The sequence below is a fragment of the Chlamydotis macqueenii genome, chromosome 8, assembly GCF_036417535.1.
Source record: "Chlamydotis macqueenii isolate bChlMac1 chromosome 8, bChlMac1.mat, whole genome shotgun sequence".
Taxonomy (NCBI): domain Eukaryota; kingdom Metazoa; phylum Chordata; class Aves; order Otidiformes; family Otididae; genus Chlamydotis; species Chlamydotis macqueenii.
Genome location: NC_141563.1, coordinates 2,984,270 through 3,009,116, shown reverse-complemented (window position 1 = coordinate 3,009,116; position 24,847 = coordinate 2,984,270). Strand labels below are relative to the sequence as shown.

The 24,847-nt window shown below is 49.0% G+C and overlaps 1 protein-coding gene across 1 annotated transcript; it reads left to right on the top strand.

The window, feature by feature from the left end:
• The first annotated feature begins 20,230 nt into the window (after nt 1-20,230).
• Nucleotides 20,231-21,784, top strand: LOC147599864 (uncharacterized). The gene has a single exon (XM_086753697.1). The coding sequence runs from the start codon at nt 20,231-20,233 to the stop codon at nt 21,782-21,784; it is 1,554 nt and encodes a 517-aa protein (XP_086609823.1).
• The last annotated feature ends 3,063 nt before the right edge of the window (nt 21,785-24,847 follow it).

The following is a 24,847-nucleotide window of genomic DNA, read 5'->3' as shown; positions in this document are numbered from 1 at the left end:
TGGAGAAAAATTGCTAAAGATTACAGAAGCGATCCGGTAAGTGTGGCTAAACATTTCCAGTTCATTGTAAAACAACATAATCCGGACTGGAAAGACATACAACTGCTATTAGAATACATGACTGAAACGGAGAAGCAGTTGATTTTAAAAACGGCAGGAAATCTAGCCGAGGATTATTATAAAGTTACCGGGGGAGATGTTAAGGAGCACTTCCCCCTCCAGGACCCGAAATGGGAGGTAAACAGGTCAGTACATATGGAAAGATTGCAGGAATATCAGGAGTGGATTTCGAAGGGGATGGAATGGGCAATCCCTAAGACTATAAACTGGTCAGCCTTATATGCAATTAAACAAGGTCCTTCCGAGTCTCCATCTGAATTCCTGGATCGACTGAGGGATGTGATGCGTCGTAGCACGCCGCTGGACCCGGGGTCTGAGGTAGGGATACAGCAACTAGTTTCTCTGTTCCTGGGTCAGTCTACGGGGGACATAAGACGAAAGCTTCAAAAGTTGCGTCCTGCGGAAAGCAGGAATTTAGAGATATTGCTGGATGAGGCTTGGAGAGTGTTCAGTAATAGAGAAGAAGGGTATCGGCAGGGACAAAGAAGGTTGGTGGCTGTTGTTCAGGGAGATGGGGAGTGGAGAGGTAGGCGAAATCAGCCTCGGTTGGGGTTGGAAAAGGATCAGTGTGCAATGTGCAAGGGCTTTGGCCACTGGAAAAAGGAATGCCCAAGGAACAAGAAAGAAGGCCGGAGGATCCCGGCGAATGCGAGGATAGCTAATGTGATAGAAGACTGACGGGAACCTGGGGAGTCTACCCTAGCGGATCCACTGGTTATAATTAAGCTAGGGGAAAAACAACAACAAGTAGAATTCTTAGTAGATACAGGGGCAACATATTCGGTTCTGAATCAAGCTTTGATGCCCCTGGGAAATGATTATGTCATGGTAAAAGGAGCGACTGGCCAAAGTGAAAAGGCATATTTTTGTAAGCCTCTAAAATACAAATTGGGAAAACAATGGGGTATCCACAAATTTTTATATATGCCCAACTCCCCGAAAGCACTTTTGGGGAGAGATCTATTGGAACAATTGGGAGCAAAAATTATATTTGAAAAAGGAGAAATTACTCTGGAAGTAAAAGATCAGCAATATATTCAGATATTGAGTCTAACCTTAACCAGTCTCCCCTCAGAAGGAAAAATTAGTGAGGAAATCCTAAACCAAGTGTACCCGGGGGTATGGGCTACTGATGTACCTGGAAGGGCGAAAAGTGCTCCACCTGTTGAAGTTAAGGTTAAGGAAGGCCGACGACCGGTAAGAATTAAACAATATCCCCTAAAGAAGGAAGACAGAGAAGGAATCCGGCCGGTGATAGAAAAATTTCTACAGTTAGGACTATTAAAGGAGTGTGAGTCAGAATTCAATACCCCTATATTACCTGTTCGGAAACCCGATGGGTCATATAGGGTGGTCCAAGACTTACGGGCGGTGAATAAGATAACTGAGGACCTCTACCCAGTAGTGGCCAATCCATATACCCTGCTGACTGTGTTGACACCTGAACCAATTTGGTTTACTGTTTTAGATTTGAAGGATGCTTTCTTTTGCCTCCCTCTCCATGAAGCCAGTCAAAAATTGTTTGCGTTCGAATGGGAAAACCCTAAAAGTGGTCGGAAGACCCAGCTCACTTGGACGGTGTTGCCACAAGGATTTAAAAATAGTCCTACCATTTTTGGGAATCAGCTTGCAAAAGACTTGGAATCCTGGGAAACCCCATCTGGGGAAGGAAAATTGTTGCAGTATGTAGATGATATCCTGATTGCCACGAAGACAGAGGAAGACTGTATGGCATGGACGGTGAGTCTGTTGAATTTCTTGGGACTCCAGGGATACCGTGTCTCCAAGAAGAAAGCCCAGGTAATGCAACGTAAAGTGAATTATTTGGGCTATGAAATTAGTGCGGGGCAGAGAACTTTGGGACAGGCCCGCAAAGAGGCAATATGCCAGACTCAGAGACCTCAGACAGTAAAGGAGTTACGAACTTTTCTGGGAATGACCGGGTGGTGCCGATTGTGGATCTATAATTATGGACTGCTTGTTAAACCACTGTATGCTCTGACAGCTACTGAGCAGAAGCACCTTGAGTGGAACAAAGAGACCGAACGAGCCTTTGAGCTACTGAAAAAGGCGTTGATGTCGGCCCCGGCCTTAGGACTCCCAGATGTGAGTAAGCCGTTTCTTCTTTTCTCCCATGAGAAACAGGGTATTGCCCTGGGAATATTAGCACAAGATCTGGGTCCATATCGACGGGCAGTTGCCTATCTCTCTAAGCAGTTAGACGCCACTGCAAAGGGTTGGCCTGGATGCCTACGGGCGGTTGCAGCTGTGATACTGAACATACAGGAAGCCCGAAAGTTTACCCTGGGCCAGAAAATGACTGTTTTGGTGTCTCACACAGTATCAGCGGTACTGGAAGCAAAGGGTGGGCACTGGCTCTCTCCACAAAGGTTCCTGAGATATCAAGCTGTATTAGTAGAAAATCGTGGTCACTAACATTGTCAACCCAGCTTCTTTTCTCAGTGGGAACACAGGAGAACCAGTGCACCATGACTGTTTGGAAACCATCGAAGCAACATATGCAAGCCGCCCAGACCTGAAGGATAGCCCCATGGAAAATGGGGAAAACTGGTTCACAGACGGGAGCAGTTATGTCTTAAATGGCAATCGACATGCGGGATATGCCATCACTACCAGCCAGCAGGTAATAGAGTCAGGGCCTTTGCCCATGAACACCTCCGCACAGAAGGCAGAAATAATTGCCCTAACCCGAGCCCTGGAGTTGGCCCAGGGCAAAACTGTGAACATTTACACGGACTCAAAATATGCCTTCGGAGTTGTGCACGCACATGGAGCAATCTGGAAAGAAAGAGGACTATTGAACTCCCAGGGAAAAAATATCAAACATGCAGAAGAAATTTTGAAGCTACTAGAAGCTGTCCAGCTCCCTGAGAAAGTGGCAATTATGCATATTAAGGCACACCAGAGAGTGAGCTCCGATTTGGAGAAAGGGAATGAACTGGCGGACAGAGAGGGAAAACAAGTGGCCAAAATGAAGGTGAGAATAGAAGGGGCTCTAATTCCTGATAGGCAAATCTCTCTAGAAGGTAAGCCAGAATATACCAAGGAAGATCAGAAACTTATCACAGACTTGGAAGGGTCATATAACGAAGAGGGGTGGGCTTATACCCCACAGGGAAGACTAATTATTCCCTCTTGTTTACTGTGGCACTTGATACGGGAGGAACATAGAAAAAGGCATTGGGGAACAGAGGCTCTGTATAAACATTTGATAAAGGAAATCGTAGCTAGAAACTTATATACCACAGTGAGACAGGTGACTCAACAGTGTGACCTTTGCCTCCAGACTAATCCAAAAAATACTCCCAAACCAGAAATGGGCCAGATTGGGAAGGGCAATGGGCCTGGACAACAATGGCAGGTTGATTTTACAGAACTTCCAAGAAAAGGGGGGTATCGCTATTTGCTGGTATTAACTGATACCTTTTCAGGTTGGCCAGAAGCGTTCCCAACTAGGACAGCCAAGGCTCGGGAGGTAACTAAAGTATTGGTACAAGAGATAATACCACGTTTTGGGGTTCCAGCAACCATATCCTCTGATAGAGGACCACATTTTGTCTCAAAAATAGTGCAACAAATTAGCCACCATTTAGGTATAGATTGGCAACTTCATACCCCGTATCGCCCTCAGTCGAGTGGCCAAGTAGAGAAAATGAATCACTCCATCAAACAGCAAATTGTGAAATTGGGACAAGAAGCAAACTTAACGTGGCCTCAGTCACTCCCTTTAGCCCTTCTGCGTATACGAACGAGACCAAGGGCAAAGGAAGGACTGAGTCCCTTTGAAATTTTGTATGGACGACCCTATGGAATACAGAGGGGAATGTCTACACAAGCTGGGGATGAAATTATGACTTCCTACATGGTGGCATTGGACAAACAGCTCAATAAAATTGGAAAGCATGTAATTGGGACCCGGGGAAGAGGTCTAGATGAACCTGTGCATGATATACAACCTGGAGATTATGTATATGTAAAGTCTCTTGCAGAAAAAACCTTGGAACCACAGTGGGAAGGACCATACCAGGTACTCCTCACCTCCTTTACAGCAATCAAGATCAGAGAGCAGAATGCCTGGATACACCACACTAGAGTAAAAAAGGCACCACAAAAACTCTGGACTTCTGAAATTCAGGGACCCCTAAAGCTTAAACTGAGAAGGTAGAATGTGGATTAAGGTTTGTGTAATCCTGGTAAATCTACAAATGATGAACATAGCTGACAGTAAAAGAATTTACTAATTTTCTAGAAAAGGGGGGACTGAGAGAAGGAGTTAAAGAAATCTTAATAGATATGGCATTGATTAATTATTGCTGTGCATCCTAAGGAATCAAGTTGATAAATAGTGCTTAATGTTTTGTTAACTACTTGCTTAATAATTTGCTAACCATTGTGCAAACTATTTGAAGCAGAAAGTCTTGCAATTCTTCACGAAAGACAGTTCCCGGTAAGGACTAGGGGAGTCGCTTCAAGAACCAGCTAAAACTGACCCTGCAGCTTGAATGAAAGCCAAGGGATAACTGAGTTTGCGCAAGAACAAAAGGTTACTAGCGGTGACGAAGAGGAGTCACCTGCCTTCATCCCCACGACCCCCGACGACCACCACCAGGAGGCACTGCGCAAGCCCAGACAGGAGGAGTTTATGAAAATGACCCCTTGGGACTAATTTTAATACGAAGCGGGGATAGGTCATGCATATGTATAGGCGTATTGTGAAACTTTATGTATATGTAACATTTGGTTGTATAAATTTAAAGTGAGTTGCCACGTAAGGCGCGCACGGTTTTGGTGGGACTACCCCCCTGTGCTGCCCAGCGCTGAATAAACATACCTACTTTACAATCTTACAGATTGTGGAGTCCGTTTTCCGCACGTCACCAGGACTATACTTTTTCGTATGTATCTTTTCCCTTTATTTTTAATTTTTTTTTACTCTTCTAATACTATAATTCACTTTATATAATATTATTCTTGGCCTTATATCTTCCTGATTTTTGATCCAAATACCTCATGTACAAATGGAGCCAGATTCCTGTGTAGAGAAACACAATAAAGAAACCAGTTCAAAATTGTTTTTCCAAGCTCCCATCTCTATTTCATTTCTCCGGAGCAAGGTGCAGCTGCAGCATGCAGGAGGGGTTCAGGAGCCAAAAGCCCAAATGCCGCATGGGGACCTATGGCCTTTCCATTGCTCTCCGGTTTCCTCCTCCCCTTGCACCTTGTTCAGAATCAGATCCCTCTCAAGTACCCAGGTGCTTCTTTGAGCTTCAAGGAGTCTGAAGCCTCGCCTCGTCTGTCAGCAATAGGATTATCTCTTCAGCCAGGTCCTTCACTGTGTTTGTATCTACCTGTGAAAAGCATCTCCAGTGAGGTTATCCCTGTGGGTGGAGAACCTCATTGGAGGTATCTTGGACTTAGCATGCATTTCCCAAATGTGGTTCTTGTTTATTAAACTTTACCATCCTCTCCTTCTGTTTGTTTGCAATGAAGGAAACCCTGCTGTGCCTGTGTGCAGCCAGGTCTCTCAGGAAAGCAGGTGGGAGTTGGTGCAGAGGAGCTGTCACCTCCAGCTGCAGACCTGGGTGGAGAAGTCTGATGCCAGGAAAAGTGATGCAAGTGGCAGGGGGGTGATGAGAGGAATGGTGGGGCTGGAGTGGTGAGGAATCAGATTGTCCATGCAGTGTCTGACCTCCAGGAGGAGCATGTCCTACCCATTCTGACATCATTGGCAGATCCCCTGCATCCATATCTACTGGAGAATGCTGCAATCACTCCTTCTGACAATAGAAAAAGTAATAAAATTGAACAAAATTAAGAAACTTAAAAATAAAAAATACTTTTGTGTTGAATACCCAGTGAAAACTTCCCCTTTACCTACACTCTGGAGACCTTTCCAATTATCTCTCCAAGACTTGAAGATTGTAAGAAGTAATGGAAGAGACATGTCTTTTTGCATTTTAATGAGCCCCAGGGTGTACCTGGTGCTGAGACCATGAAGCTCAGACACTGAGAGGAGCCTGGACAACCCCCTGAAGAAGTCGGTGTCAGAAACAACCCCTACAGTCTCAGGGAGTATTAATGGGTCCCACTGAGGATCGTTACCAACAAAGCCTCCCTGGGGGCTGGTTAGAGGAGAAAATGGGAGGCAGGGATGAGAGGCAGGCAAAGGCGATGTAAAGGTGGCTCTGAGGCTGAGTGAACCTCCATGTGTTGCATGAAGACAAAGGGCCATGGCCTGACCCCCAGCCCCTGGAAGCGAGATCCTGTGGGTCACACATTGCTCAGGGCTTTTCCTGGGGCAGTGTGATGTGGGAATGTGTGATGCTGTGTGCAGGACTGTGGTACGATGCTTATGAGTCTCTCCTTGGTGGAGTGAGGAGGCCTTCATGTCCTGGTGCCATCAAGTTAGGTTGTCTGCTGGCAGGCCTTGGTGGTCCCGGTAACAGCCATAGTGGGGATAAAGACCATCTCTCTGTTGGGGGCTTTTAGCCCTGCCACAGCCCTTGACCATCTCCACCACAGGGTGTCCTAGAGGGTCTCACACTTACAGCTCTTTCCCTGCACGCTGTCAAAATCTTCCTTGCTTCCCCACCTCGCTCTCACCTGAGGATCTCACTGCCCTTACTGGTATCTTTCCATCTGCTCCAGCTGTTCCTTGAAACACAAAGTGATGGGATGGTCCAGGAGCTCTGTTGGTGACCTGTACAGCACAGAATTACCCTTGGAGAGACATTTCTTTCTCTTGTTCCCCCCACTTCCACCTCCTAACCTGCACTTTCTTCCATTCTTTCTTTATCAAGCTTCTTCCTACTGTGAAGCAAAGCTCCACCATCTCTGAAACCACCCTTCAAGCACTCTCAGGATACTCCTAGTCTGCCCTGAGCCTCTCCACTGCTGAGCCAAAGATGCCCAGGTCCCTCAGCTTCTATACAAAGAATGTGGGGTTGAGGCTCTGACCCCCATCTTGGCAGACCACCTCTGGGCACTCTCCAGCTCCTCCCAACTCCTCCACATGTGGAACTGCAGAGAGGGACACACCTGTGTATGGAGCCGCACCAGTGCTGAGGTGAAGGGGAAGGTAACTCAAGTTGTCTGATTTGACACATTCTTCCTAATGCAGCCCCAGCTGGCCTTGTTCATGGGGAGCATGCACCACTGGCTTGTATGGCATCCCTCGCAGTGCCTTCTCCTCAGAGTCACTTCTCAGCATGTCAGCTTACAGTTGGCCCAATAAATGGGGTTATTCTCCCCTCCGATGCAGGACTGGCTACTTCTTCTGGTAAACTTCAAGAGGTATCTCTTGGCCAATTCCCCAAGTTACTCAAGGTTCCCCAAGCTCCATTTGGTCGGCTGTTAATGTCTGTGTGCTGATGGCTCACCCCGACTGAAGTGTGTCTGACACAATAACAGTAGGAGGAGTTTCAGGATACTATAGAAAATAAAAGGATACACTAGTTTAATTTCTAGCCCAGGTAAGAATTATTGTGACAACCGTCTCTGCAACAGCAAATGAGGATACAAAGCAAGCAAAGCAAGGACCAGTGGATGAAGTATATGAGGGCTGGTGTGCCAGGCTGTGTTAGTGGAAAAAGGTTTACCCATATAGAGAGACAGACAATATGACTCCCTCCAGGAGCTGGTCTTCCACCTTTTCATAGAATCATAGAATGGTTAGGGTTGGAAGGGACCTTCAAAGGTCATCAAGTCCAACCCCCCTGCAAGGAGCAGGGACATCCCTGACTAGGTCAGGTTGCTCAGAGCCTCATCCAGCCTGGCCTTGAATGCTTCCAGAGATGGGGCCTCCACCACCTTTCTGGGCAACCTGTTCCAGTGTTCTATAACTCGCATCGTAAAAATTTTTTTCCTAATTTCTAATCTAAATCTACCCCCCTCTATTTTAAAACCATTACCTCTCGTCCTATCGCAACAGGCCCTACTAAACAGCCTATGCCCATCTTTCTTGTAGGCGCCCTTGAGGTACTGGAAGACCGCTATCAGGTCTCCCCAGAGCCTCCTCTTCTCCAGGCTGAACAGCCCCACTCTCCCAGCCTGTCCTCATAAGAGAGGTGCTCCAGCCCTCTGATCATCTTCGTGGCCCTCCTCTGGACCTTCTCCAACTGGTCTATGTCCTTCTTGTGTTCGGGGCTCCAAAGCTGGACTCAGTACTCCAGGTGGGGTCTCACAAGAGCAGAGCAGAGGGGCTGAATCACCTCCCTCGACCTGCTGGCCACGCTCCTCTTGATGCAGCCCAGGATGCAGTTGGCCTTCTGGGCCGCAAGGGCGCATTGCCAGCTCATGTTGAGCTTCTCGTCAATACTTTTCTTCCAGGGCAAGACTGAGCTTGAATATAACCAGGAGCTGGCCTAAGTTCTTCTGCCTTCTCCTGCAGACCCCTCAGCTCTCAGCTGACTCAGATGCAAAAATGAGGTCTACAGAGGGTGAAAACAGGGATTCCTAACTGGGAGAAATAAACATTCCAAGCATCCAGGAATGAAGTTAGGAAGCCTAAAGCCCAAACGGAATTGAATCTGGCCAGGGATGTCAAATCAAAGACAACAAGAATGGCCTCAAAAAGTACATAGGTGACAATAGGAAAGGTACGAAAATGTGGGCTCACTGCTCAATGAGAGAAGGGACTGGCTTAGACAAGACATGGATGACACAGCTACTGAACGCTTTCTTCACCTGTGCCTTTACTAGCAGACTGGCTTTCAGGAATCCCAGGTCCTAGAGAGCAGTGGGAAGGGCTGGAGCAAGGAAAAGGCACTCTGGGTAAAAGAGTGTCAGGTCAGGGAACAGTGACTTGATGATAAACTGACCAAACTGGCCGTGGGCTGCCAACACGGAAGACTCTGGGCCCTGATGGGATGCAATCAAGAATGCTGAGGGAGCTGTCAGATGTCATGTTGAGGACATCCTTGATAATCTTTGATTGATGATAGTGACTGGGAGAAGTGCCTAAAGACGGGAGGAAAGCAAATATCAGTCCCATCTTCAAAAGTGGCAAGATGGAAAAAACAGGGAATTGCAGGTCTGTCAGCATCACCTTGATCCCATGGAAGGTGATGGAGCAGCTAATCCTGGAAACCATTAGCAGGCACTTTAAAAAGAATAAAATAATCAGCAATTGTCAGCATGGTTTCACCAAGGGGAAATCATGCTTAAAAAATTCTTAAACTTCTGCAATGAAGTGAGTGGCCTGGTAGATGAGGGGAGAGCAGTGGATATTGTCTGCCTGGCCTTCAGGAAGGCTTTTGACACTGTCTGCCCTAGGATCCTCATACAGAAGCTGTTGCTGTGTGGACTGGATGAGTGGACTGTGAGGTGGGACGTGAGAAAACTCATGAAGTGCAACAAGGGGAAGCACAAAGTCCTGCCCCTGGAGAAGCACAGCCTCATCACCAATGTTTGCCGGGGAGAGCCAAGTGGAAAGCAGCTTGTGAGGAAAGGCCTCAGGGGTCTTCTTGGACACCAGGCTGAACATACGCCACTAACATTGGCTGGATGGCCACACTCAGAGTGTGGTGGTCAATGGCTCAATGTCCAGGTGGAGACCAGTGACAAGTGGTGTTCCTCAGGGGTCTGAATTGGGTGCAGCCCTGTTCAACATCTTTGTCAGTGACATGGGCAGTGGGATAGAGTGCACCCTCAGCAAGTTTGCCGATGACGCCAAGCTGTATCATGCAGTCGATGCACTGGAGGGAAGGGGTTCCATCCAGAGGGACCTTGACAGGCTGGAGACATGGGCCTGTGCCAACCTCATGAAGTTCAACCAGGCCAAGTGCAAGGTCCTGCACCTGGGTCGTGGCAATCCCAGGCACAAATACAGACCGGGTGGACAATGGATTAAGAGAAGCCCTGAGGAGAAGGACTTGGGAGTGCTGGTGCACAAGAAGCTCAACATGAGCCGGCAATGCACCCTTGCGGCCCAGAAGGCCAACCACATCCTGGGCTGCATCAAGAGGAGCGTGTCCAGCAGGTCGAGGGAGGTGATTCTCCCCCTCTACTCTGCCCTGGTGAGACCCCACCTGGAGTACTGAGTCCAGCTTTGGAGCCCCCAACATCAGAATGATATAGACCAGTTGGAGAAGGTCCAGAGGAGGGCCACGAAGATGATCAGAGGGCTGGAGCACCTCTCCTATGAGGACAGGCTGAGAGAGTTGGGGCTGTTCAGCCTGGAGAAGAGGAGGTTCTAGGGAGACCTCAGAGCAGTCTTCCAATTCCTCAAGGGGGCCTTCAGGAAATACAGGGACAGACTCTTCAGTAGTTGATGAAACCTCTCCAGAAGTCAAAGTCAGATGCAAACTCCAATGTTTCTTGGAGCCTTAATGGGTCCCACTGAGGGACGTTACTGACAAAGCCTCCCTGGCGCTGGTGAGAGCAGAAACCTGGAGGTAGAGATGACAGGGAAAGAAAATGTAGGGGTGGAAGAGATTCTGAGTAAACCTGGATGTGTTATATTAAGCCAGAGGGCCAAGCCCTGACCCCTAGGCACTGGAAAGGGAGATCCTGTCCCTCACATTTTTCTTGAGACTCTTTCTGGGGCACTGTGATGTGGGGATGATGTGCAACGCCAAGTGCAAGAACAGCGTGTGACACCTCCCTACTCCTGAGTGGGGAAGAGGAGTCCATGAGGCCCTGGTGCTGTCATGATAAAGTTACTCCTAGGTGCCACAGACAACAGCCATGGCCAAGGAGAGAAAGATGTCAGCTCTGATGAGGGTATTCAGCATTGTCAGCTCCCTCAACAATCTCCAACACAGGCTGTCCTCTGCTACCCTAAGCCTGCACCTGTTTCCATGAAAGCTATGGACACCTAATCCTCTTCTTCTTGTTCTCATCTGAGCATCTCACTACCATTACTGATTTCTCTCCACCGTCCCTGTCTGTCCCTTGGCACACCAAGCCCTGGGCTGGTCCAAACTCCCTCTGGGTGGACACACACACCCACAAATCCATCCACTCTCAGTCCATTGTTCAAGGAGCTGAAGCCTCTGATTGCGCTGCTCAGAGCCTCTGTCTCAGCAGGCAAAAGCCCAGGTGCCTCAACGTCCCCATAGAGGCCATGTACACTAGACTCCATCTTGGAAGACACTGTCCAGTTCCTCCCAAGTTTCCTAGAGCAGGAAACCCAACAGAGGGACCCACCAGTCCACATGATGCCACAACAATGCTGAGTCAAGGTGGGTGGTAACTCCCCTTTTCTGAGTGGCCACATGGTTCCTAATGCAGCTGCCTACCCAGCTGATCTCACTTATGGTCAGCATGTTCTACTGGCTCATATGGCATCCCTCCTTGGGCCCAGGCCCTCCTCCTTAGGGTCCCTGCTCAGCCAGCCAGGTCCTAGCCTGCCCTGAGGTACAAGTTTGTTCTTTCTCCTCAATGCAGGACTTGTTGCTTCTCCTTGTGAACTTCAGGATGTTTCTGTTGGCTGAATCCCAGAGATTCTCAGGGTTCTCCCAGACTGATGCTCCATTTTGTCAGCTGTTAATCTTGCAGGCACCAGGCTCACCCTGATTTTGGTGTCTCTCACAAGAAAACAGCATGATTTGCAGGGCACTACAAATACTAAAATAAGGTATTAATTCAATGAAATTGCTTTCAAGTATAGAATTATCCATGCTGACCACCTCAGAAAGAGCTACAAAGCAAGCCAAGCCAAGACCAGTGTGGAAAGAGCAAAGAAAGGAGGGCTGTTTGTATGGGAGGAGCTAAGGATGATCAAAGGGAAGATCTCTGGTGGGGGAAAAGAGGGGAAAAGGAAACAGCAGATGAAGGAAAGGGCATGATCAAGGATGTGTGGAAGTACCTGCCAAGCAGCTCTGCATGTGACCAGCGGTGACTTGCAGAAGGCAAGACAGATGATCTGGCCAAAGTCATGTTTGCTCACTTTCATGGTCATGAGGAACCAGAGTGCTTTCCCTAGCATGGTCAAGGGAAGCCCTGTGGTGGAAGGAAATGCACCATCACTGGTGCTGCAAGGCAGCTCAGGAGGTCTCTAAGCCAACCTCCTCCTCACAGCAAGGTCTCATCACCATTGAACAGCATCTAAACCTGAACTGTTTTGGATGTAGTGTAAAAAGTGCTGAGCAGAAGGAGATAATCACTTCTTCTGGCTGTGGTGCTCCTCATGCAGCCCTGGATGCCGTTGGCACCCTTCTCTGCTGGGTCCTGTTTTGCCTCATGAAACTGAAGGACCACCACAGCCTTTTCCCACAGAGCTGTTGCCCAGCCACACAGCTCCTGGCCTCTGTCACTGCAGCCTGGAATTTCCCTGCTCAGTCCTTGGGTCTTTTTAGAAGATAGACGCAAGGTTTGCTTTTTGCTTTCTCCAGATATTATGACCTCAAAAAAAATGTCTCGGAACAGCCTTGTTATGACATCATCCTGGTCTCTCAACATCCTAGGATTCATCCCATCTGGTGCAATGGCCTCTTAAGGGTTGACCTTACCTAAGTAACCTCTGACTTCATCTCCACCCACTGCTGCATTTCACCTGGGATCTGCATTTTAGGTAACTGAGAGACCTTGCTGGAGAAGACAACGGCCAAGAGTACCTCAAACCTATCTATTCCTCCTCTTACTAAACCCAGCAGTGGCCACACATTCTCTTCATTTCTCCTTCTGAAGTAGTAACAGCTCACTGTTGTGCACTTGAACTCTCTTGCAAGTGTCAACTCTACGGCGTCCTAAAACAAAACGTACTTAGAATCATAGAATGGTTAGGGTTGGAAGGGACCCTCAAGAGTCGTCTTGTCCAGTCCCCCCTGCAAGGAGCAGGGACGTCCCCAACTAAATCAGGTTGCTCAGAGCCTCATCCAGCCTGGCCTTGAATGTTTCCGGGGATGGGGCATCCACCACCTCTCTGGGCAACCTGTTCCAGTGTTCCACAAACCTCATAGTAAATATTTTTTCCTAATATCCAATCTTGATCTGCTTCCCTCTGTTATGAAACCAATACCCCTCGTCCAATCACAATAGGCCCTGGTGAACAGCCTCTTCCCGTATTTCTTGTAGGCCCCCTTGAGGTACTGGAAGACCGCTACAAGGTCTCCCCAGAGCCTCCTCTTCTCCAGGCTGAACAACCCCAACTTTCTCATCCTGTCCTCATAAGAGAGGTGCTCCAGCCCTTTTATCATCTTTGTGGCCCTCCTCTGGACCTTCTCCAACTGGTCCACGTCCTTCTTGTTTAGGGGGCTCCAGAACTGGATGCAGTACTCCAGGTGGGGTCTCACCAGAGCAGAGCAGAGGGAGAGAATCACCTCCCTCGACCTGCTGGCCATGCTTAACTTGTTGCAGCCCAGGATGTGGTTGGCCTCCTGGGCCGCAAGAGCGCATTGCCAGCTCATGTTGAGCTTCTCGTGCACCAGCACTCCCAAGGCATTCTCCACATGGTGGGTCTCCATCCATTGTCCACCCTATATTTGTGCGTGGGATTGCCATGACCGAGGTGCAGGACCTTGCACTTGGCCTGGATGAACTTCATGAGGTTGGCACAGGCCCACATCTCCAACCTGTCAATGTCCCTCTGGATGGCATCCCTCCCTTCCAGCATGTTGGCGGCACCACACAGATTTGTGTCATCGGCAGACTTGCTGAGGGTGCACTCTATCCCACTGTCCATATCGCCGACAAAGATGAAAAAGGCCGGGCCCAACGTGACCCCCTGAGGGACGCTACTCGTCACTAGTCTCCACCTGGATATTGAGCTGTTGACCACCACTCTCTGAGTGCAGCCATCCAGCCAATTCCTCATCCACTGAGTGGTCCATCCAGGTTAGAAAGAAGGATGTTGTGTGGGACAGTGTCAAAAGCTTTGCACAAGTCCAGGTAGGTGATATCCATTGCTCGTCCCTTGTCCACCGATGCTGTCACCCTGTCATAGAAGGCCACCAAATTGGTCAGGCACGATCTGCCCTTGGTGAAGCCATGTTGGCTGTCACCAACCACCTCCTTGCTCTCCATGTGCCTTAGCATGGTTTCCAGGAGAATCTGCTCCATGACCTTGCCAGGCACAGAGGTGAGGCTGACCGGCCTGTAGTTGTCCTGCATCCATCTCCTGTACGCTTCCTTTTTTCAATGGAGCTTTCCCATGAGTTTCCTGCTTCCTCTAGCTTCTCTCATGAATATCTCTTCTTGCTGCAGATGGTCTTGTACTTGAAAAGCGCTGTCCTTGAAGACCAGCTCTACTGAGCTCTGCTGCCCTTCTGTGCTGCTCACATGGGCTCCCCCACTACAAATCACAAGACTAGGCCAAAGCCTCCTCCTCGGAAGTCGCGCATCTGCACTTTTCTAGTTTCCTTCCTCATTCTCCTGGGGAGGTGAGACCCTGGTATCTAATGATCGTGGCGACTAAGGCTGACTCTGGCTTTCACATCCCTCACCAGATCTTCCCTCTTGCTGAGTAACAGACGCAAATGAGTTTCACCATTGTTGGCCCATCTGACTCCCCATCTGCAGAGACCTGTTTCCCAAAGTGTCCCAAGACCCTCCAGCAACCTCCACAAGATTTGGCATGCTGATTTGCTCCCCTTCCAGGTGCTCCCAGGGTCACTGCTCGCGAAATTCTCCATGAGGACTTGAATGGCTTCTTTATCTCCCACAACAGTGTGCTCCTCAGCCTGAGGACATTGGTGCATGTTTGGCCTGGAGGTGAAGCCCATCCCAGCAAAGAAAGAGAGGATTTTGAAAGCGGTTTTGGGTGAGGACATCCTGTGATACAGGAACATTATGAAACCTGTTGGATTGATCCATGATGGTATCATCAATGGGAAGGTTAACCGATGGGGAGAGAAGAACCAGGAGGGTTTGAGAGTGACGGAACACTTGCAGAGACCTCCGTGGGAGATGTTTTGTGTTCATGTGCTGTCATCCGTCTAGTGGATGGAGAAGGGACAGACCTTGTGTCTCTGCAGCGGTGGGATTCAGTCACTGGGCAAAGGCACTGAATTGGTCTGAGATGGCCTGGCTGGCGCCCGTCACACCGCTGCTCTGAATGGGGCTGGGCTTCCTGCACAGGGCCGCTGCTGTCTGTGCCAGCTGCATGCAGCTGTGCTGCAGAGCCCTGGTGTCTCGCGTAGCACTACAAGCCCATGCTTGGCCATCAAACCCACATTCAACTGCCCTGATTGAGGTCAGGCAGAGGAAGGACGTATGTGGGAGAAGTGCCATTCTACCCAAAGGACAGGTGGAAGATACAGCTGATGGTGAAGAGAAAGGGAAACTGTCCTGCCTAAAACTGAACTCTGAAAAGGTGATTCTTGAAGCTAAATCTGAGTATGGTAAGAAAAATACAGTGCTAGAAATAAGAGAAAGTACACTGCTGGAAAGAACTCTCTCTCTCCCCAGCTGAGGGACCATCAGTGATGGCTTCAGGCTGCTTCCCAGCAGGTTCCCCTGCAGCCCCAGGGACAGCTGGAGGGAGCCCAGAGGTGACAGAGAAAGTGCTGCCTTTGGCTGGGCCTCTGCTGCTGAGCTGGGCCGGGCTCCTGGGATGGAGGGATCTGACGGTAACAGGGCAGCGCTGCAGAGAGACAGCTCTGCCCAGGAGCAGCTCCTCTGCCAAGCGCAGCAGGGCTGAGGGCTCTGCCTGCAGGAGCTGAGGGGCGAGGAGCGAGGCAGAGAGAGGTGAAAGGCAGCCTGGGGTGGGAGGAGAGAGGAGAGCTCACTTGGAAATAAATCTTCACAGCCTTTCACATGGTAAGTCTCCAGCTCTAGAGCAACACATCTGCAGTTTGTGGAAAGACCTCCTAAAGCTGGCACATCCCACAGGCTGTGGGATCTGTCAGGAGGACTCTCACAGTTTCCCCAGTGTAGAGAAAAAGGACGTGCTTTGGAGCACAGCTTCCCTGCTGCACTGTCAGAGGGACAGAGCATGTCGGCTGTCTTCTCCCAGGGATGGCTGCAGGGTGGGAAGATGGGTGTGCACTCAGGGGTACCCAGGGCTGTCCTTCAGAGCAGGGTCCCTGCACCCCAGGGTGCCGTGTGCCACAGCAGATATTTTTATCTTGCTGGGGGTGACATTCATCTATTCCAGGGAGCTCTGAACAGTACTGTGCGGAGAAGTTGTGCGTAGAAGAATCAACTCCTGGTAGTAGAGAGTCCTTTTTCTGTAAAGAAATTGCTGTGTTGGTCAATGGTGCTCACAGCTCCAGATCACCCCAGGACATTTCTGAGGAGGCTTTTGAAGTCTAAGGTGAAGGCAGAGTTTACTGTAAATCTAACGATCTCCCTGAGTTTGTGGTTTTAGTTTCTTATTTCAGGGGGTGGAGAGGTTTAAAAAAAAAAAAGGAATAAATGGAAAAAGGAGCTGTCAAGTTGGAAGAACTTACTAAGACTCCTGAGCTGTAACTGTGAGTGGTCAGCTGGTCTGCTAAGAGCCTCCTCAAGAGCCTTCAGCCACTCCTCTGCCCAGGACAGCACCAGCATCACCCGTGCTGCACCCAGCAGGGTTGTCCTGCCCTGGCCTTTGGAACCTCCAAACAGGAACAGGCACCCAGCCAGTGCCCTGCAAACAGGCAGGTGTGTGCAGGGCCAGGGTGAGTGCACAGAGGCTGGGATGGGGTCTGTGAGTGCTGACAGGGAAAAGAGATCAGACAGGGAAACACCTCCCTGGAGGAAAATCCCCAGGCAGCAGGTTTACGATCAAGGAATGAGGGGACACAGAAACCAGAAATGTTGTGGGAGGGAGAATTCAGAGATCTCTGTATCATCCCCTCTAGGGCAGACAAGAAAGAGCTCACTGTGCGCTAAGCCACAGCCAGTCCTTTCCTTTGCAGCACTCTACGTTTTATCTCTGAGTGCAGCTGAAATGTTTAGTGTTTCTGACATCCAGGAATATTCCTGAGGGGAGAAGGGGGTAGCGCCCTAAAAAACCCCAAGCCCATCAGCCTGCCTACTCCAATCCTGTTTCCTTAGCACTGGCAGTGCAGATGCTGACAAGCCCTTCTGCTTTAGGAGCGGTTTTATCTGACAAAGTCAAACACCAGCATTGGCCCCTCACCCCGTCATTCCCATGACCCCACTGCTGCAGAAAGGGCTGACTCCTCGGCAGGCAGTGGGTAGGGGCTCTTCTCCTCACAGCACATTCAGCCAGCACCGCCCAGAGTTCCAGGCACAGAGCTGAGGGAAGGTCTCCTAGAAAATGTAAAGGACGTGCAGAGGAGGGTCTATGAGATACGGCTTTTTATCTGCTCAGAGAGATCTTCCCTAAGTTGTACCTGTCTTCAGGTTCACGTGGCCAAAGAGAGAAAATGCCCAACAGCACCTCCATCACTGAGTTCCTCCTCCTGGCATTCGCAGACACACGGGAGCTGCAGCTCTTGCACTTCTGGCTCTTCCTGGGCATCTACCTGGCTGCCCTCCTGGGCAACGGCCTCATAGTCACTGCCATAGCCTGCGACCACCACCTCCACACCCCCATGTATTTCTTCCTCCTCAGTCTCTCCCTCCTTGACCTGGGCTCCATCTCCACCACTTTTCCCAAAGCCATGGCCAATTCCCTGTGGCACACTAGGGCCATTTCTTACCAGGGATGTGCAGCTCAAATATTTTTCTTTTTCCTTTTCATTTCAGCAGAGGTTTATCTTCTCACTGTCATGGCCTATGACCGGTATGCTGCCATCTGCAAACCCCTGCACTACGGGACCCTCCTGGGCAGCAGAGCTTGTGTCCACATGGCAGCAGCTGCCTGGGGCAGTGGGTTTCTCTATGCTCTGCTGCACACTGCCAATACATTTTCACTGCCACTCTGCCAGGGCAATGCTGTGAAGCCCCCCAGATCCTCAAGCTCTCCTGCTCTCACGTCTACCTCAAGGAATTAAGGCTTCTTGCTCTTGGTGCTTTTCTATTTTGGTGTTGTTTTGTGTTCATTGTGCTGTCCTATGTGCAGATCTTCAGGGCTGTGCTGAGGACCCCCTCTGAGCAGGGACGGCACAAAGCCTTTTCCATGTGCCTCCCTCACCTGGCCGTGGTCACCCTGTTTATTAGCACTGGTTTCTTTGCCTACCTGAAGCCCCCCTCCACCTCATCTCGATATCTCGATCTTTTTCTGGCAGTTCTGTACTCAGTGGTGACTCCAACAGTGAACCCTCTCATCTACAGCATGAGGAACCAGGAACTGAAATTCACACTGAAGAAATTGATTCAGTCTTTTTTTCTGTCAGCAGGAATAAGTGGCCCATTTTCATAGTTCAGCCCCGATCAGGACCAGACTACGCAGTCTCTCTCTCACTCCCCCCACCCTCCGAGAGACTAGGAGGAGATGATATAAGAAAAATGGCTCGAGGTTTGAGATAAGGATGGGGAGAAATCCTTAAAGCCTCCACTACAGGAAAAACAGACCCAACCTGGGGAACACTATTCATTTATTACTAAAACCAAAGCAGAAGAATGAGACAGGGAACAAGACTGAGAGCAGCGCTGAGGAGAAGGACTTGGGAGTGCTGGTGGATGAGAAGCTTAACATGAGCAGGCAATGCACCCTTGCGGCCCAGAAGGCCAACCGCATCCTGGGCTGCATCAAGAGGAGCGTGGCCAGCAGGTCGAGGGAGGTGATTCTGCCCCTCTACTCTGCCCTGGTGAGACCCCACCTGGAGTACTGTGTCCAGTCCTGGAGCCCCCAACACAAGAAGGACATGGACCAGTTGGAGAAGGTCCAGAGGAGGGCCACGAAGATGGTAAGAGGGCTGGAGCACCTCTCTTATGAGGACAGGCTGAGAGAGTTGGGGCTGTTCAGCCTGGAGAAGAGGAGGCTCCAGGGAGACCTGATAGCGCTCTTCCAGTACCTCAAGGGGGCCTACAAGAAAGATGTAGAAAGGCTGTTTAGTAGGGTGTGAGAGACTGTGTCGAATGTTTGTCTCAACATTGTCGAAGCGTCAAACCATCACCTAAACAATGGTACATCAGTCAAACCATAGGACTGGAGTCTTCCTGTTTTTCTCCTGCAAGATGATTCCCTTATCTTGCAAGCCAGTCAAGCCACAGGACTGGAAGCTTCCTGTTTTTTCCTCCTATTTTCCCACAAACCTGAATGCAGAGCTGATTCTGCAAAATTTAGCCTTACCCCTACGTATGCGCCCAGACCCAGGCCAGAAAAACAGAGGGGCCCAGAGACGGTATTGGGCATGCGTATCACCGCCAGGTGAGGGGTGCGGCCAAGCAAACCCGCTCTTGGAATATGTGACGTGGATAAGACGAACGATAAAAGGACAGAAATGACCAACATCGGACGGAACGTTTCCCCCACCGAGTCGACTGGACTGTCGGGACGCCGCAGCTCCGTGGTGGTAGCTATTGCAACTGAAACTCTTTTCCCTCTTTCCTTTCTTTCTCTCCTTTCTCTTGCATTTGCGAACTTCTTGTCGGGTTAATAAAGTTACCTGGCGCTTGACTCCGTTTTGAGTCTTAATTCTGTTCCCGAGAAATACGAACAAAACCACGCTCCGGTGTGTGTGAGGTTGGTCTAGCCGCCCCTAGCCTCCCAGACTCGTCTGAGGTCGGCTAGAACGCAAGGGGGCCTTCCTCCCACCCGAAATCGGAGCGTGACATTATTTAATTGGCGTAGTCGGCAGGATTCTCGGAGAAACAGAAAGTGTCCAGTTGCTTTATTAGAGACTCTAGTGTGTGCGTGTGTGACTGAGACGTACATTGGTACGAAGTGAGTGCGGAGTCCGGATCCGCGGTTCTGTTTGTCCGCGAGGAAAACAGCCGGAGAAGGACGAAGCGACAGAATTGGGCGAAAAACGAGTTTTTGTTTTGTTTTTTTTTTTGTGAGAAATTTGAAAGGTGTGTCCTCCTGAGAGTGTATGGGGGGAATTGTGGTAGAAATTTAAGGTGTGTCCCTCTCAGGACGAAATAACCCCTCTTGGTGAAATAAGTGAAATTTGAAAGTTGTGGCCTCCTGAGAGTGTATGGGGGGAATTGTGGTAGAAATTTAAGGTGTGTCCCTCTCAGGATGAAATAACCCCTCTTGGTGAAATAAGTGAAATTTGAAAGGTGTGGCCTCCTGAGTGTGTGTGTGTGTGTGTGTAATTGTGGTAGAAAATTAAGGTGTGTCCCTTTCAGGACGAAATAACCCCTCTTTCGTGAGATGGGTGCTTGCAAATCTGTAAATGTTCGTGATGAGATCCCCACGACGGTATCGAATGGGGATTTAGATAAATTGGATGACCTTTTGGAAAATTACCATGCTCGCCCGTCCCTCCAGGGACAAGAATGGGCGAAAAATCATTGGTTCCAACCACAGAGTATAGTGGATAGGATCATGATATTACAGAAGGGTTCTAAACTTAGGCCCGGGAAGGGAAAATCTATAGTTTGTGCTGTTTTAGGAGCAAGTCTGGCAGCAGCTATAGAAGATAGGAGGCAGAGATTGTGTCAAGATAATGCTGTGATAGACTCTTTGAAACTGGCAGTTGAATCCTTACGAGAACAATTAAAAGATACCCAGCAGTTGTTAGAGGAAGAGAAACACCGGAATGTTTTGCTAAAGGAAACTTTGAAGGAAGAATTGTGGAGAGAGAATGACTCATGTGGAGAGGTGGAAATGAAGTTAGAAGAGAGGGGGATCAGACAAATCTATCCTCAGGAGGACTTGCAAAAAGCAAAAGAAATTGTAGAGAATCCTCCTCACATGTATCCCCTAGTTAAAACTGAATATGTGTATGAGGGGGAAACTGACAACCGTCCCCAAGTTATTACTAAAGAGGTTCCGTTTACAGCAACTGAGTTGGCAAAATTAAGGAAGGATTTTGCAAGGACTCCAAAGGAATCGGAAACAGAGTATGTTTGGAGAGTGTCGTTGTCAGGGGGGGATGGAATCTTGTTGTCAGAAAGGGAAGCAGAAGGATATTGGGGTCCGGGCGTATTTTTAACTACCGATAATTATCAGGCCCCATGGTCTTTGACACAGAGGGCAGCATATTGGGCTGGAGGGCTGAACCCTTTGGAGAGGGGGGACCCCCTAGCCATCACAGGCACAGTGGATCAACTGCTAGAGAGTGTGCAAAAGGCTGCTTGTTTGCAAATGATGTATGATAGAGAGCTCAAACCTAACCAGGGCTCTCCTATGATGATGCCTGTGGATCCCGAACGGATGACTCCTCTAATTCGAGGACTTCCTGACTCCCTGAAACCCATTGGGATCCAGCTACAGGGGAAGATACAAAGTACCCCTGTAGCAGATAGACTTACTGGTGCTCTGGAGGGAACAGTGACCCCCGATCACAGAAGAACAGGGAGGAAAGTGTGGACATGGGGGGAAGTAGCACAAGAACTCATAAATTTTGGGAGAAAATATGGTCCCGTTGGTGGATTCGGGCAAAGAACCGAAACCAGAGCTGTACGAGCCGCAGAAAAAGGTGAAGGGCGGCCAGCACTGGTCAAGAAAAGTCCCGATTCTAAGTCGATCCGACTTACTGATTCTGGGAGAGGGAGACCCCTCAGCCGTCAGGAATGGTGGCAACTGGGGCTCCAGACAGGCATTCCCCGAGATTTAATGGATGGGCTTCCAACCCAGAAATTGGGGAAACTCGTACAAACATGGTCAGGGCGAAAAGTCAATTTTGGAACAACCCCTAGTGCCCCACCTTTGATAGACCTTAGGGAAGAAACTGATGCAGAAAAGAGGGTGACGGGAAACTAGTTCCTCCGTTCCCCGAAGGTGGGGGGGGAAACGGAGGGTGGATGTTTATAAAGCAACTCACCTTAAATATGAGAGATTTATTGATTACAGTGGCTGTAGGGCCACAGAAAAAAAAAAAAAGTAACCTTTTTAATTGACATAGGAGCACAAGTCACCGCACTGATGCAGACTGAGGCAGAGCAATGTGGAATTTTGACTTTGTTGAAACAAGCAGAAACTCCAACCCCAGCGCCTCGTGCGCCCACCCCCTCCTTTCAGTCTCTCAGTTGCTTTTTCCTTTTTTTTTTTTTTTCTTCCCTCTCTCTCCTCTCTCTCTCACCCGAGGCAAACAGAAGCCCCACCCCCCTTGCGCCTCATGGCCGCTTTTTCTTTTTTTTTTTTCCTCTTCCTCTTTCTCCCACCCGAGAAGCGAGTTCTGTTTTGTAGGAGGAAGAAAGCACCAGACCAGAACCTGACACGCCTGCAGAGGAAGTGATAAAACCTATCAGTGAAGATGTTTGTAAACACTGTTTTGCTCTCAATTATATTGCTCTGGGGATTTGTCCGAGGTGGGGAAGAGAGGCCAGCTCATCCCCCCCTCTACCTTCAGAATTCCTTTGACAGTAATGAGTTTATTTTGTTAGCAAAATCTGTGAGTGAAACTTTTAACTTAAGCCATTGCTGGGTGTGTGGAGGACCTCTAGGACTATCAAGCTGGCCCTGGACCTCCATGCCCCTTACCCCAGGACAAATCATGAGCAATTACAGCGAGGTCAATAACACCACTTGGGACAATTCCGAAACATGGCCAATTCAGTTCCCTGCCGTAGGTGGATATTGCTTAAATCGCACCCAAAATGGAGGAGTCAGTGTGGGGGAAAGCAGATGTCAGTGGACACTCACATATAAGTTAATTAACAAAGATGTTAGTCTTAGCATATGGATGTGGGTTAATAAAGCCGGACGCAGTAAGAGTTTTGGTGGATTTTGGTCAAATAAAAATGAATCCTTTGACGCTTGGTGGCCCAACGGCCGAGGTTATATTCAAACTTGTAAGTGGAAAAAAGACACGGGTGCTTGGTACTGCACTGGGCAAACATATAGTCAGCTGGGGAAACGTAACACCACCTTCTTTAGCCCTTTAGGAGACTATAATACAACTTACTTGCAACATCCACGGACTGCAGCTGGACCGTTTGCTGGAGGGGTCAGAGCCAGAAAAGGACATTACTGGATCTGTGGACACACTGCCTACAAAATACTACCAGCAAACTGGTCAGGGGTTTGTTATATTGGAATTATCCGGCCTCTATTTTTCCTGCTTCCAGAAACAGAGAGTCCCCGACTAGGAGTGAAACTGTATGATAATCTGGGTGACGAAGATGTTGCACGCAATAAGCGAGCTATCGAGATTGAAATAGGTGGAACACAAAAATGGGGGAAAAATGAGTGGCCTCCCGAAAGGATAATACAGCATTATGGCCCGGCCACCTGGAATCCTAATGACCTGATAACAGGGGCCCGGGAACCAATTTATAACTTAAATCGCATAATTCGTTTGCAGGCAGTTTTGGAAATCATTACCAACAAAACTGCTGATGCTATAGATCTCTTGAATCAACAATCTCGAGAGATGCGCACTGCGATCCTGCAACATCGCATGGTTTTGGATTATTTGTTGGCTGAAGAGGGAGGAGTATGTGGGAAGCTAAATATTTCTAATTGTTGTTTAAAAATCAGTGATGTTGGTGAGGTGGTTCTACAACTGACCTCAGACATTAGAAAACTAGCCCATGTCCCCACTCAGACATGGAATGGCTGGGATGGTTGGGATGGTGGTTTGTGGTCCTGGCTACCAGGAACACCATGGATAAAACGGCTTTTATTTTATTTGCTATGTGGGTTAGCAGCCTTAATGTTTTTGCCTTGTGTTATACCGTGCCGAATTCAATTAATCCAAAGCGTAGTGACTCGAATGCAAGCGGTCACTGTGACTTCACCCGATGGGGTTAAACATATCAGATTTGTACAGCAAGCTGAACGCGTAACTGTTAAAATCATATAACTTTGCCATTTTTAACTGTTCTGTTTGCTATAGGGACTATTGGCTTTTGTCAGCCAAACCGCGTGGCAGTTTCCCCTTCCCCCCCCGCCTCCGCAAACTTCCCGCCTTTGCTTACAGATCCACCATAGAAGTGAACAAGAGACCTCCTGATGAACTGTGAAACTGAACTTTATTGTAGAACATATATTAACTAGACTAACAATAACTAACAACACACAAAACAAACAAACAAAAAATGTGAAAACAGCTTATATACAACAATAGTAGTAGTAACAGTACAGCAAAAAGCCCAACATAAAAAGAGCACCAAAAATTGCAACCACTAACAGTAAACAAATTAACATTCTCAGACACCCCCAATCAACCTCTTCAACACCTTCGCTGTGGGCAGCGCCAGGTCTCTCTCTCTCTGACCCCGCAGCAGGTATCATGAAGCTGGAAGTGGAACAGCAACAAAAGGAAAACCTTAACAGCCACGAAAATTAAAGGAGACCTCTTGAGATTAATGATACCTACCTCACTGATCGCCTCGCGTGGTGATCGGGCGCTTGTTCAGGTCTCTCGTCTTCGCCAAGCGGCGCCAGCTAATGATAAGAGAACATTACACCACTATAGCCAAGCAACAGGAAAAGTAAAGGAATAAAGGAAAAGAGAACACTTACTGCTGGTGCATCCGCCGACATCTTGAAAATGGGTGCCGCAGGTGGTGACTCCTGCTGCTCAGGTGGTGTGCGTGTGCGTGGCACCTTGCCGTTGCCCCTTTTATAAATTCCAAGTCTGGGATTGCGCACGCGCAGTCCCCCCCCCGCCTTGGAAAGATCTAGAAACGGATCTTGGGGTTCATATACGCAGTTCCTTCTTCCGGAGGATGTTGGTACTGAAGCGGGAATCCTGGGTAGTAGTCCAGCTTGCCTTCAAGCCCACAGCTCCAAACAGGCGCAGGCGCAGTCACCCCATTTTTGGGAAAACACAGGAAAAAATGCTGTCCCACTCCCGTGGAGTCTATATCAGCCACACCA